At 41.6% G+C, this 13,225-nt stretch overlaps 1 protein-coding gene across 1 annotated transcript; it reads right to left on the bottom strand.

Moving 5' to 3' along the window:
* Nucleotides 1-5,740: 5,740 nt before the first annotated feature.
* LOC133907824 (protein NRT1/ PTR FAMILY 8.3-like) lies at nt 5,741-10,296 on the bottom strand. Its single transcript, XM_062349919.1, has 5 exons — nt 10,153-10,296; nt 8,886-8,958; nt 7,449-7,666; nt 6,754-7,286; nt 5,741-6,613 (listed from the first exon to the last, which is right to left on the bottom strand). The coding sequence occupies exons 1-5, from the start codon at nt 10,231-10,233 to the stop codon at nt 5,794-5,796; spliced, it is 1,725 nt and encodes a 574-aa protein (XP_062205903.1). The 5' UTR covers nt 10,234-10,296; the 3' UTR covers nt 5,741-5,793.
* Between the last annotated feature and the right edge of the window lie 2,929 nt (nt 10,297-13,225).

Raw genomic sequence — 13,225 nt, 5'->3', positions numbered from 1 at the left:
AGAGATTAAGGATACAGAAGGGACGAGTCTTTTGAGATGACCTATGCTGCCTGAGATGCACCTGCAAAAACTCTGAACTTTCTATAGGATCGCGGCAAAAGCTTTTGTTTTCAACAACTCTTCGAGTTCCCAGCCGATATGATTGGCAATAACTTTATTTCTACTAGACTTCTGTATTTTGAAAAGGCTGGTAAGACCAGGCTACATTCCTTTTACCTTTTAGTGTTAGTTCAAAGGTCCGGAATGGAACTAGAGGAATTCAAACCAACACATAAGGGATCAAAATCGTGTGAAATGGAACTGCGGATACAGGAGTATCGTGTACATTTCAAAGAAAAGAGTTCAGCAAATATTTACAGTTTTTCAAAGAAAAGAGTTCAGCAAATATTTACAGAAAGAAGAGGAAAAAGAAAAAGAGGGAAGAAAAGCGCAGGGCCACCAACATTGGGGTGGCCCGACCCCACTGACACCAACAAAATTACAACGAGCAGACCAAAACAAAAAGCTCGAAATCAGGTGTAAGTTTGTCCCCCGCTTTGCCCTTCATCGAGGGCTCTTCGCCGTTGGCCAAAATCCTCCTTGATCAAGTAGGCTACCTCATCTACAGACTTCGTTTCATTTTGAAAAGTTCTTCTGTTACGCTTTTTTCAAATATTCCACCAAAAATATATGATAATTTCACTGTAGTCTCTTCTATGAATTTGGTCAATCTTCTTGTTTGCTTCTTGCCACCATCTTCTAAGTGTTGGATGCTCGCTCAGGACTGGTACTTCTTGGAGTCTTCTCCAATTTACAATGCAAATCCACACTGCCGCTATGAATGGATAGTCTTTACATAAGTGTACAGGGGTTTCATCTACTTGATGATATAACTTGCATAATTGGTCATGTGGCTATCCGCTTCGAGCTAGGTTGTCTGCCGTTAGGATTTTGTTTTGTAGGAGAACCTAGGTGAAGAATTTGCACTTTGGCTCGGTCTTCATCTACCAGACATTTTTCATTTTGTATCTTTTCGTCATTCTGATGAATTGGGTGTTATATGCACTTTTTGCCATGTAGACACCATCCCTTGTCCATCGCCATGTAATGGTGTATGGCATTGTCTCATCGATGGTTGAAGCTTGTAGCGCCTCCCATAGAAGCACTAGCTATTCCAATTCCTCATATGTCTATGTGGTGAAGATCTCTTATCCAATTATGGTCTGGCAGGGCTTTACAAACCTGTTTGTTTTTTCTTAGGGATTTGGCAAAGAGCAGTGGGGGTATATTTTTTGGGGCTTGACCCTGCACCTAGCTGGATTGCCAAAGCAAAGCCTTCTTTCCATCCCTAGCGAGACTATTATCAAGGCATTGAAAAGGTCATGACGTGCCTGGTCACAAGGGACTTGCATGCTAGCCCATAGTCTTGCTTTGTCCTTCCACTTGCACCACAACCACCTTAGACCATCTTCAGCAGATACTCTAAAAATTCATCTCCTATAACACTATTACAGCATTATCTTCCATCTCCAGTAGCTACCCTATTTTCTACCTTTCATTACTCTTCTCCTTCCTTCAGATCCATGTGTCATTCTCCATGAATAGTGATAGGGGATCTCCAACCATCCCGTAAAAATGCCGCTCCTAACTCGTAAATTTGCAGTGCCCACTTTACTGTAGCAACTGATAACGACTCCGCTTGAGCTGATTTCCGTGCGCAGAAAGTCCGTATCTAGCCCTGTACAGCTACTATAGCACCTGATAACGAGTCCGCTGGAGATGGCCTTAGGCGTAGCAACCGTGCAAACCTTTAGAGATCAGAAATTCTAAGACCACCTAGCTGTCTTAGTTTACAAACTGAATGCCAGTTAACCAAACAATAGCCTCAACTAACCTTCCCTTGTTCCTCTCCTTTCCATAGGAAACTCCTTCATATGCGATCAATCTTCTTCGCCAACCACTTTTGGACAGGGGCGGACCCACAGGGTGGTCCTAGTAGGCCCAGGACTACCCTGATCCAGCCCAAAATTTAGCCCGTTCTAAAAAATTTAGTCCGGTTAAAAAAATCAAAACAGCCCAAATCGACACCTCCTCACCTCCTCGACTCCTCGTAGTCCTCGCCTGACGCGGTCACGAACTCATCTGGCGACTGCGATTATCATCTACGACTCTGCGCCTCTGCCGCTCTGCGGAGTGCGGATGCTGGATGGCCGGACGGGACGCCTCACGACCTCTATGGACACCTCACGCCACAACGCATCAATGCCAGCACTACTGCGCACAGCCAGACGCCCAAACGCTGGCATGTTGCATCGCTGCCGACTGCCCGCGGGACTTCGCGAGTCGCCAGCCATGCGGTCACGTAGGCGCCCGTGATGCGGACGCCCGTGACGCCGTACGCGGTCAAGTGGACGCTCGCCTACGCCTGCGCCCTGTGCTACGCCACCGCCACAACGTGATTCGTGCCTGACTGGCCTAGATTCGTGACGACAGACGAGCAAACGAATCACGAGCGCACGCTGCTGAGCGGCGAGCGTCAGAGCCTCAGAGTCAGAGGGACAACCGAACAGAAGCAGGGGCTTAGAAGTGACAAGTCAGAGAGTGCCGGACCTGAGAGGCTGAGACCTCAGAGCGTGACTTATCTGAAGCATGTCTACATCAGTATTCAGTACATGTACATCTTCCTGCAGTCACAGCCTCAGTGCCTCACAGGTGAGCTAGCGTCAGCCATCTAGCTGTTTCCTGTTTGTCTGTTTCGATTTTTATGCCATGGAATTTTGCTGATTTGTGCCGCGCTATTCGTGTATGTGTATCGATTAGGTTTAGGTGACGACTGACGACCTTGAACAGATGAAAAGGTAGGGAGATATTGCCTCGCTTTTCCGAAAATATGAAGCAAAGACAAAGAAAATTGCAGCTGAGAAGCATGTTCAAACTCAAGAACAAGAACCATCTCGTGTTCCGGCTATGGCTGAAGAGCAATCTCAAGAACAACTACATCATGTTCTGATTCTGGTTGTAGCTGAAGAGCGACCTCAAGAACAAGAACCATCACCAATTTGTGATGTTGATCATCTCGAACATGATCCTAGCTTAAGAGTGCCTATTGCAAGCTATAATGTCAATGATCAAAATGCGATACAGAGTGGATATATTTTAAAAGTTCCATGCCAACCTTATGCCCATGATTACCCAACAAGGAACATATACGGTAAAGATCGTCGCTTCAGTATTATTTGGTTCTATAAATATCCTTAGCTTGAATATAGTATTGAGAAGGATGTAGCATTTTGCATGGTATGTTATTTGTTTAGCAAGGGAGGCAGTAAATTTGTTAAGGGTGGTTGGAGAAATTGGAACATAGGTAATGATGCACTTGAGAAACATGTGGGAGGTATAGATAGTGCTCACAAAGCTGCGCAAGAGAGATATGATTTATTTGTGCAAGGTAAATCAATTGATGATGTTATTCTTGAGGTGTCACAACATGATCTAAGTCTCTACAAGGTCAGGTTAACCTATTCACTTAGATGTTTGAGGTTTCTTTTGCGTCAAGGTTTGCCATGCCATGGACATGATGAAAGTGAGGAATCTAGTAATAAAGGGAACTTTCTTGAACTTTTGGACTGGCTTGCAGGAAATAATGAAGAGGTTAATAAGGTTGTTCTGAAAAATGCTCCAAGAAATTGTATTTTGACTTCCCCTAAGATACAAAAGCAAATTATTAAATGTTGTGCCGAGGAAACCTCTAGACACATAATTGAAGAATTTGGTGATGACCACTATGCAATTCTAGCTGATGAGTCTAGTAATATATCACATAAAGAACAACTAGCTCTTTGTTTACGTTATGTTGATAAACTTGGAAGGGTATGTGAGAGGTTTCTTGGAGTAATTCATGTAGCTAATACTAGTTCTTTGTCACTTAAGACATCAATTTAGTCTTTACTTGTTAGTCACCACTTGACTCTTACTCAAATTCATGGGCAAGGATATGATGGGGCTAGTAACATGAAAGGAGAGATTAATGGGCTGAAAACATTGATCATGAAAGAGTCTACTTCTGCTTATTACGTCCACTGTTTTGCACATCAGCTCCAATTGGTTCTTGTTGTTGTTGCCAAGGGAAATGCTGGTTGTGCTATTTTCTTTGGATAAGTTTCTCGCTTGCTGAATATTATTGGAGTTTCTTGTAAGCGCCATAACATGCTTTGAGATATTAGAGCTCAAAAACTTAAGACTGCACTAGAGTTGGGTGAAATAGACAGTGGTAGTGGGTTAAATCAAGAGGTGGTGATAACTAGGCTTGGTGACACTCGGTGGGGTTCTTATTACAAAATTATTTTGCACATTTTTGATATGTATTCTGCAATTCGAGAAGTACTTATAACTCTTGGAAAGGTCCCAAACAAAGAGATGATTGGCCGAACATACATGCTATGGTTGATGTTTTGGAGTCATTTGAGTTTGTTTTCAATGCACACTTGATGCTTATTATTCTTGGATACACAAATGAATTGTCTCAATAGATATTGTTAATGCAATGTCACTTGTGACTTTGGCGAAGGGAAGACTGCAACAAATGAGGTCTCATGGGTGGGAAGAATTCTTTGAAGAAAAGGTTAAATTATTTTGCATTAAACATGGAATTGATATTCCTGCATTGGATGGTAGATATGTGCCTCATGCAAGATCCCCATGGTTTTATCCGGTTCAAACAATTGATGATCATTATAGAAGAGAAGTATATATTGGTGTCATTGATCAAATTTGGCAAGAGCTTGACAATCGGTTTGATGAGGTAAATATGGAGTTCCTAATTTGCATGGAAGCCTTGAATCCCTTCAATTCTTTTGATTCTTATGATGCACATAAAGTCCTTAGGCTTGCCAAGTTTTATCCCAAAGACTTTTCAAGTGTGGAATTGATAAGACTTGAACTCCAACTTGATAACTTTATTGATGACATGAGGAAAGATGATAGATTCAAATGCCTAAACAATCTTGGTGAGCTCTCTATTAGGCTTGTTGAAACGAATAAGCATGTTATTTATAACTTAGTGTATTTGCTTCTTAAGTTGGTATTGATCCTACCGGTGGCGATGGCAAGTGTTGAAAGAGTATTTTTGGCATTGAGTTTAGTGAAGGATAAATTGAGAAATAGGATAGGTGATGAGTTATTGAATGATTGTTTAGTCACATATATCGAGCGGGATATCTTCTCTCAGGTAAATGAGGATGACATAATCAAGTCTTTCATGACCATACGAAAGCGCAAAGTTAAGAATCTAGAATAGTATCGTAATATGATGTAATCTTCCATTTATGTAAGATTTTATATCATGTTGAGACTATTTATATTATGGTTTTATAAATTTGTGATTTATTGTTGAATTTATAATATTATACCGAATTACCGAATTTGTATTATATTTTGTCCAATTTTATACTCTTTTACCAAATTTATAGTCTTAAAAATTTAAATGCCTACCTATGAAAAAATCCTGAGTCCGCTACTACTTTTGAAGGGGGAAAACAGTGAGGTGAAAAACTGTTTTAACTAGATTTTCTCTACCTGAAGGTGCCAGCATTTTTCCCTTCCACCCGATAGTTTAGCTCTAGATCTGTTCTATATGATCAAACTACTAGTTATTGCGAAACTTTCCTTTAAAAATACTGAAGAACTACTTCCAAAACTTGGATTCACATAGCAAGTAACACAATTGTTACACTACTTCAACAACCTTACATAGGCACTCCCAGCGTCAAACTATCTTCGTTCTCCAAAAAAGAAACCTCAAACTAGCAGAACAACTCAAGTAGCTAGTTTGCGCTTGTACCTCATGGCACAATACACAAACGCAATCAGATTCAGCAACTGCAATCCTGCCATCAACCAGAAGAACAGATCGAGACGCCCTTCGTTGAGGTTTTCAGGGATCCAGCCATGGCTCCCCCTTCCCACTGTCACCGAATCCATGAATTTTAACATGATGGAGACAAGATAGCTTCCAAGCGTGACCATGATGAGGGAGCAAGCCTGGCACAAGCTTCTCATGGCATCCGGGGACTGCTCGTATGCAAATTCGATGAAACCGACCACGCTGAACACCTTCGCCACACCTACAAAGATGTACTGTGGTGCCTGCCACAGGATATTCATCGGAACCACAGCGTTACGGTGCACTAGACCTCTGTTCCTGGCAATGCCCAGACGCACCATCTCAACAATTGCAGCTGAAACCAGCGACAGCATTGCGAAAACCGTACCGACACCGATGCGATGCAGCTCTGACAATCCTCGCTTCATCCCAGTGATCCTACTCACCGTCGGCATAAGAACCTTGTTGTATGCTGGCGCCAAGATGAGGATGCAGACGCAGTTGAAGGTCGTCAGAGAGGCGGGAGGTATCGAGAAACCGTCAATGTGGTTGTCCATGACTTGTCCTTGTTCGATGAACAATGGGAACAGAGCTTCAGCCGTGTTGAAGATTACAGCAGCTAGTAGGACAGGCATCATTCTTGCCAAGATCTTCAGCTCCTCCACTTGTGTCACTGTGCAAAGCTTCCATAGACTAGGTACATCGCCAGATGTTTCATCAGAGGCAGTGATGGTGGCAGCTCGATCGAAGAACCTAAGCACGACAATCGTTTATTTATTAGAGCCTTAGAGAAAATTTATAGAGTTTGAAATCTAGAACTCAAAGTAGACAAAAAAAATAAAATTTTGACTGACTGAATAGAAATTGTGTTTCAGAAGCTCTGGAGACCATACCTTAGTCCATCAGTGTGCATCAGCTTCTTGCTCCCTAGAATTGCAGACTGCTTGCCTGGCATTTCATACAGAAGAGAGCTGTGATTCGGCACATCCACATGGAACTTGCGAATGGCTGCAACCACAACTTGGCAAATCCTAGTGAGCGCGCTTCCTCCCGGTTTCTGATACCTGTACAGATTCATACTGGCAAGAAACCCGGCAATGCCTATGGCTGAAAACAGCGTAGGGATCCCGAAGCCCCATGCCCATCCACATTTGTCCTGAACCCACACGAGGAGCGTGCTCGCAAAGAAGAAACCACCATTGACGGCGAAGTAGTACCAGTTGTAGTAGAGCTCCTTCTGCGCCTTCTCTGTTCCATCGGTGTCGTCGAATTGATCGGCGCCAAATGTGGGAACACATGGCCAGATGCCACCTAATCCCAGAGCTGTCAGGAAGAGGCCCAGAGAAGGCAAGGCGTCCTGAGGAGAGTTCACCGTTGTGTGGATGCTTGCTGGAACCACTGCTGAAAGTGTCAGTAGAACCATTCCCTGCAAAAAAAAGTATCAAGGAACGATGACTCAACAGCCCAAAATTGAATCCACAAGAACATAGGTGCTGCCAAATAGTACCTCTGAAAATTCTGAACTTAACATGTCAATTGCTTAGAGAAAGAGGAATTTTGAAGAATACTGAGAAATGCCTACACTTACGATGGTAAAGATTGTCAGAGAAATAACGATTGTTCGATGTCTTCCCCAATACGAATCTGCCAAGAATGCTCCAAGAAGGGGAGTGAGGTAGCAGGTGCCCTGCCACGAAGCGATATTGCTCGCTGCGGTGACGTTGCTTTGCTTCTGCACCTTGGTCAGATAACTCACCAGGTTTGTCCCAACTCCGTAGTACGCCATCGCACCGCAAAATTCACCGCCTGTGAAGATCAAGAATTTGCGGGGGAAAAAAAAAGAAATCATTCACCACACAAATTAACATAAGGTAAAACGTTCACCTAGGTAGAAGGAAACCAGATGATTCTTATTTTTGTTAGAGTTTATAAAAGTTAAAAATGACTTTCCGAAATGAGGTTCCTTCAAAGTTCACAGTGACTGCTAGATTAGATTCTAGAATGATAGATGGTTAGTTAATACTCCTCTTAGTATGTAATATTCGATATTGTATAATGTGTTAGAAGGAAATAAGTCACAGTGGCGGATGTTATGCGATCTTTACCGCTAAATCTCTCTTTTCGCAGACCAATTGTAGGAGATAAATTAATTGATTAGCAGCATATGGTGTCATAAATAGTTTCTGTTCAATTATGTAATGAATGAACAAGACATATTTAGGTGGGATTTGCATGCATATGGACTATTCTCAATTCAATCTATGTACAAGCAAATGGTATCAAGATCTACCATTATCATCGCCAAATGTCTATGAAAACTCAAGATTCTATTTAAGATTAAGACTTTCTTATGATACTTAGGTAGAGGTATTCTTTTGATTAAGGATAATCTGATTAAAAGAAACTGGAATGAAAACCAAAAATTATGTTTTTGCAACTAGAATGAAATCATTAATCATAATTTCTTTCAATACTACTTTGCTAGAATATGTTGCCAAATTATCTCTAATGCCTTAGGTATTAAAAAGCCTAGCAGTACATGTCACATTATGGATAGTTGGCTAAGAGAAAAGAGAGCGAGAACTAAGAATAAGAGGTTAGTGGGGATAGCTATCATCTTTTGGTTAATATGGCTATGTTGAATTGATATTGTATTCAATCATACTTCTAATATATTATTATTGTAGGTAATTTTCAGGAGACCTACTGGTAGCGGTTCTAAAGGTTACTACCGAGGGAGGATCAAAGGGAAGATTTTTTTAAAGCATGCTAAGCTTTGTAGGTGGTGGCTATGGAAATATTCATCAAAAATTGGTGACGGCTTAATAGAATATGTGAATAATCCTTATATCCACCTTTCATGTTTTTCCTTACCTTCCAATCCTTTCAATATTCTAGGATGAGACTACGTAATTATGAACAAGAGGTTTTATGCATCGGAGGATGCAAACGCCTAGAATTAATTTCTTTATCTAAAAAATTAACATTGGGATGAAAAAAATATGAAAGAGCGCCCAATTAGTACCTAGAATTGAGTAGCATGCTCTCCATTTTCCAGTATATCTTTTAGATGCAGGATTGCCTCTGATACCATGGTCCTGCAATCCATGATAACAAGATTTCAAATAAATTTTCCATACTTCATATTCAATTCAAGGTACGCATGCATTTGATACCACAGATTTGTAGAATGGTAAAAGAGAGGAAATCAAATCAGCATCTCATTAGTAATGCTGATTGTTTTAACATATACTCGACTAGTTTCATATATACAGGATCAACTAAAGTATCACTATTTCTTTTAGTTGCAATAAATCTACAATTTTTTTCCTTTCGGAGAAGCGTAGTTTGCTTTGCTGCCTCTACTTTAACACCAAACAAATACCGTCATCAACTTATAGTGCCGGACAAAATTTTGACCTCAAACACTATCAGTTGGACTATTTTGAGAAAGAAGCTGAGGGATCAATATCCTAGGACTTATCAGCGTAGGGCCAATAAATAAATTTGACCAGATCAGGCTTTGGGCCTAGCCAGAAATTCAACAACTGACCCAAAATGAACAAAGCGTTGCCTTGTGGTAACCCAATAATTATTTTTATTTGTTTCTACACATGTAATTAAATTCTTGAGCAAACATCGTCCGAATATTCAAGGGCCAATAGCCTTATTGGGCCAGGTTTGGAAACTGGAAATCGGCGATGAGCCTTTCCCTTCTATGCAGAAGGAAATAAAGCATAATTTCATAGCCCAGCAGTGACAGCAGAAGTACTAGCTGCCAGGAAATATAAATAAAATTGCAACTCTAGCTTCAGAATTCATAATATCATTCCCTCACAAGTAGAGAAAAAAGAAAATTCCTAACATCATTAGTTCTATTTGAATAACAAAATCTGAAGTTGATACAATCTGTTTTTCATGGTTTGGATTCAATATAAATATTCCAAATGTGCAACCAAACCTGTTGCTACAGCTCAATTTATTTTTATCAATCCTCATCGATGAGAAAAATGTTATGTGCCGTTTCATTCCACAAAATATAGAAACCAACTTAAGGCTACCGACAGTTAGAACATGTACTCCCCTGCAAACACTAAGTGTGTTGTCCATAATACACAAACTCTAGATCTACCCTTCCTCAAAATTAGCTCACAAAGACGTAATTTCCGTACTTCTTTGCAAACACCAAAAGCTTAAATACTTCCTCAAACCACCAGTAAGTTCCTTTTGGAAAATTTAAAAAAAAAACTTTAGTGACCATGCTTGGGAACTGAGATAGAGCAAGAAGTGACCTGCGAAGGTTGGCCACGGAGAAGAGGAAGAAGAGGCAGCTTCTCCTCCTGCTCTGCCTCTCTGATGGAGCCACCTTTCATTGTGTGGGTTAGTCTGCTCTGTCTCACAAGCCTGCCGCACTACGCATGGGATGGGATGCATTTCTTTATATACACCAAAACTGAAAGACCGGAGCTTTTACATCAGTAACTGTCATGTTACAAAGGTGATGTCAGTTAGAGGAGCAAATAAAGGAAGGAAGCAACTGAAAACTGAAAGACCGGAGGCTTCACATCAAAAACTGTCAAGTTACAAAGGAATAGAGAGGATATAACAATCCAAGTTTGCAATCAAGGCATCTCATCCAAGGCAAGTAGAAGTTTTTTTTGAGGACGTGCAATGCACGCATTTCATTAAGAGAAGAGAGAGCTAATCATCCAAGGCAAGTAGAAGTAATTAGGAGCGCTTGAAAGGATTAGAGGTTAGCTAATTCTTTAGAGTAGATTCTTGTATAGAGCAAGAATTAATTCGAGGAATTTTTTTAATAATATTATTTTATTAGAAAATTATAAAAATAATAGCTAAATTCACTAAATTGCAAGAATAGACATTGTCGGCATGCGAAGTGCCGACAAGGGACCTGTCAGCACTCCACGTGTCGACTTCCTACGTGTCAGTGGGTCTGGAGGTCTGTCAGCATGCATGTGGTGCCGACAAGGCTTGTTGGCACTCCGTGTGCCGATGGGTCCCCGGTCTGACATCGATACGGCTGTCGGGATAGGTGATAGCCAACCGACCTGTTGGCATTTCATGTGCCGACAATCCTGTCGGCGAACGGTGTGCCGATAGGTTGCCTTTCTTTATTTTTTTTATTAATATATTTTTTAATTTAGGAAGAATCATCCGCGTAACATCCTATAGAAGAACTCAAACTCTTCTGAAAATGAACATCAACTATGGCTACGAGGAAGCTGAGCCAATGAGGTGCGCGGATGTTGAACGATCGAAAATATTTGGATAGTAGTCCAAACGACATCACCAAGTGGTTCATTTTTTTCCTTAATTTTGGTTCAATGTAATTTTGTTGACATTTATTTTTTTAGTTGATGTAAATTGTGTGAGTAATTTTTGTAGTGAAGTAACGTTAGGAGGATACAAAATATAAATTTTTGAATAATAGTAGTTGTGAAGCACAATTATCATAAAATCCGGCACATAGGTTACATACGTTGATAAACATTATATAGGACATGGGATTTTTTGTCGCTACATGAATAGATCCTAACCATAAAGAGATGGCGACAACAAATATTGGCATGTACGGTACGCCTAAACACTAATTTAATAGCGTACCACTGCTAAACCTAACATACCTTAGGGAATGAAAATAGACCAGGTTACAATAGATGCTCTACTGAGTGCACCTAGGATATTTGCCCTTCATGAGGGCATCGGGGCCTACCGTCTTAGCGTGATAGGCCCTCTCCCACTTCATTTACCTCTTTGCTTTGCGTGCTTCAGCCGCAGTGTGCTCCTTCACTACCTTCCTCATGCACTCCTCCTCCTGACGCTTCAGCCGTAGTTCCTCCTGCTATTGCTCGTACTCTTGGCATTCGTAAGCTTGCCTCCTCCACCGCATACTCATGTCAACCCACATCTTCTGGTCCTCAGTTTGCTCCATGTCCAACCATCCCATGAAGTCACAGATAGGTAGAGGAGACTGGACAAATGAAACAAGAGGGAAGATTAGTAAGCCGGTGCATGAAATCGTATGAAAACTGCCATATGAGTGATCTATGTTGTTATACCGGTGGGTAGTCATACGGTCCATGTCGAGGCGGGTCATACTGGTAGTTGGCACACATTAAGAAGTGTCTATCATATGTGTAGGAGATGTCCTGGGACTCGCGGAGCCTACAAGGGTCGCCACAGAAGCACATCGATGGTTCGACCCCATTAGAGATGGAAGTCACCTAAGGTTTCTTGGGTGGGCTTGGTGGAGTTGAGGAAGACATTGCGGTCAAGAGAGGTGAAGAAGGAGTGGTGTACTCATGGTTCTGGCTGGGATTATTTATGGTGGCCGGGGGCCGGTGCATGGACTGAGTGCATTAGTATGGCTTGAGGTTTGAGCATGGGAGCATTGTGCACAAGGATAAATGAACAAGGATTCCTTGTGAAAGCTGGAGAAGTTGTGCCACTGATACTTGGTAGAGATTCCCTATGAAATTTGTTTCTTGGTGTGGTTATCTCATTCTGCAACAGTTCAACAAGGAGTTATTGCTGCCTCTACATGGAAGGTAGAGAATCCTATGAAAGCATTGGGCGTAGAAAAGACTTATTAGCATAATGATAAATCCCGGCCATTTCATTAATGAAAGTAAAGCATATCACATATAAGACTCATTGTAAGCATTCGTTACATGTATGCCGCTACAGTACATAAGGCAACATGCACCGATTCGTACCCTATCCGTAGACAATCTATGATAAGTTACAATGGCATGTAGTACCCCATCGCTAAATGAAACATGCCTTATGGAAAGACACATTGTTAGGTGCAAGAAACTTCTACTGGGTTAGTGGAAAAGATGAAGGCTTCACATCCAGATATTCCCAGCGAATGTCTTGAAAGTTGCATCCATGGGTGTAGGACTTGTTGTACACGTAGCCTTGTGTCAGTCCACGTGCCACAGGCCCCGGCACAACCAGTACGTCGCACACACATTGTGGAGAAACCTGCATGTTATTGCATGTAGTGAGGTATTTATCCCACCACTCTCATTGAGCTCTTGTAGCCTTATCTTCGGACGTTCAACATCCACGTGTCTCATTGCCTCAGCCTCCTCATAGCTGTAGTTGATGTTCGCGTACTTTTCTTCGTTTGCGTACCAATCGTACTTGCACCTAGGCTTGTCGTACTGTTGGTGGGAAGCAGGTGAATTAGATAAAATTCGTAGCACGGTAGGATGTCATGTACACTTACCCCACATCGCTACCAAGCAATCGTGTCAAGCGGGACTGGTTTCTGGCGTGCTATTTTACCGCAGCCACACCATGGCATGCGTGCCTCGTGCGCTTCTATCTGCAGCTCTA

The sequence above is a fragment of the Phragmites australis genome, chromosome 24 (assembly GCF_958298935.1).
Source record: "Phragmites australis chromosome 24, lpPhrAust1.1, whole genome shotgun sequence".
In the NCBI taxonomy this organism is placed as follows: domain Eukaryota; kingdom Viridiplantae; phylum Streptophyta; class Magnoliopsida; order Poales; family Poaceae; genus Phragmites; species Phragmites australis.
Note: the sequence above shows the minus strand (reverse complement) of the source record. Positions and strands in the feature narration are given on the sequence as shown.

Bases quoted from the DNA above. Each gene is read 5' to 3' on its own strand.
- LOC133907824 (XM_062349919.1), bottom strand. From the start codon at position 10,233: ATGAAAGGTGGCTCCATCAGAGAGGCAGAGCAGGAGGAGAAGCTGCCT. The intron at 8,959-10,152 runs GTCACTTCTTGC...CATGGATTGCAG, and splicing joins TCCGTGGCCAACCTTCGCAG to GACCATGGTATCAGAGGCAA. The intron at 7,287-7,448 runs GTAAGTGTAGGC...TTTTTTTTGCAG, and splicing joins CTCTGACAATCTTTACCATC to GGAATGGTTCTACTGACACT.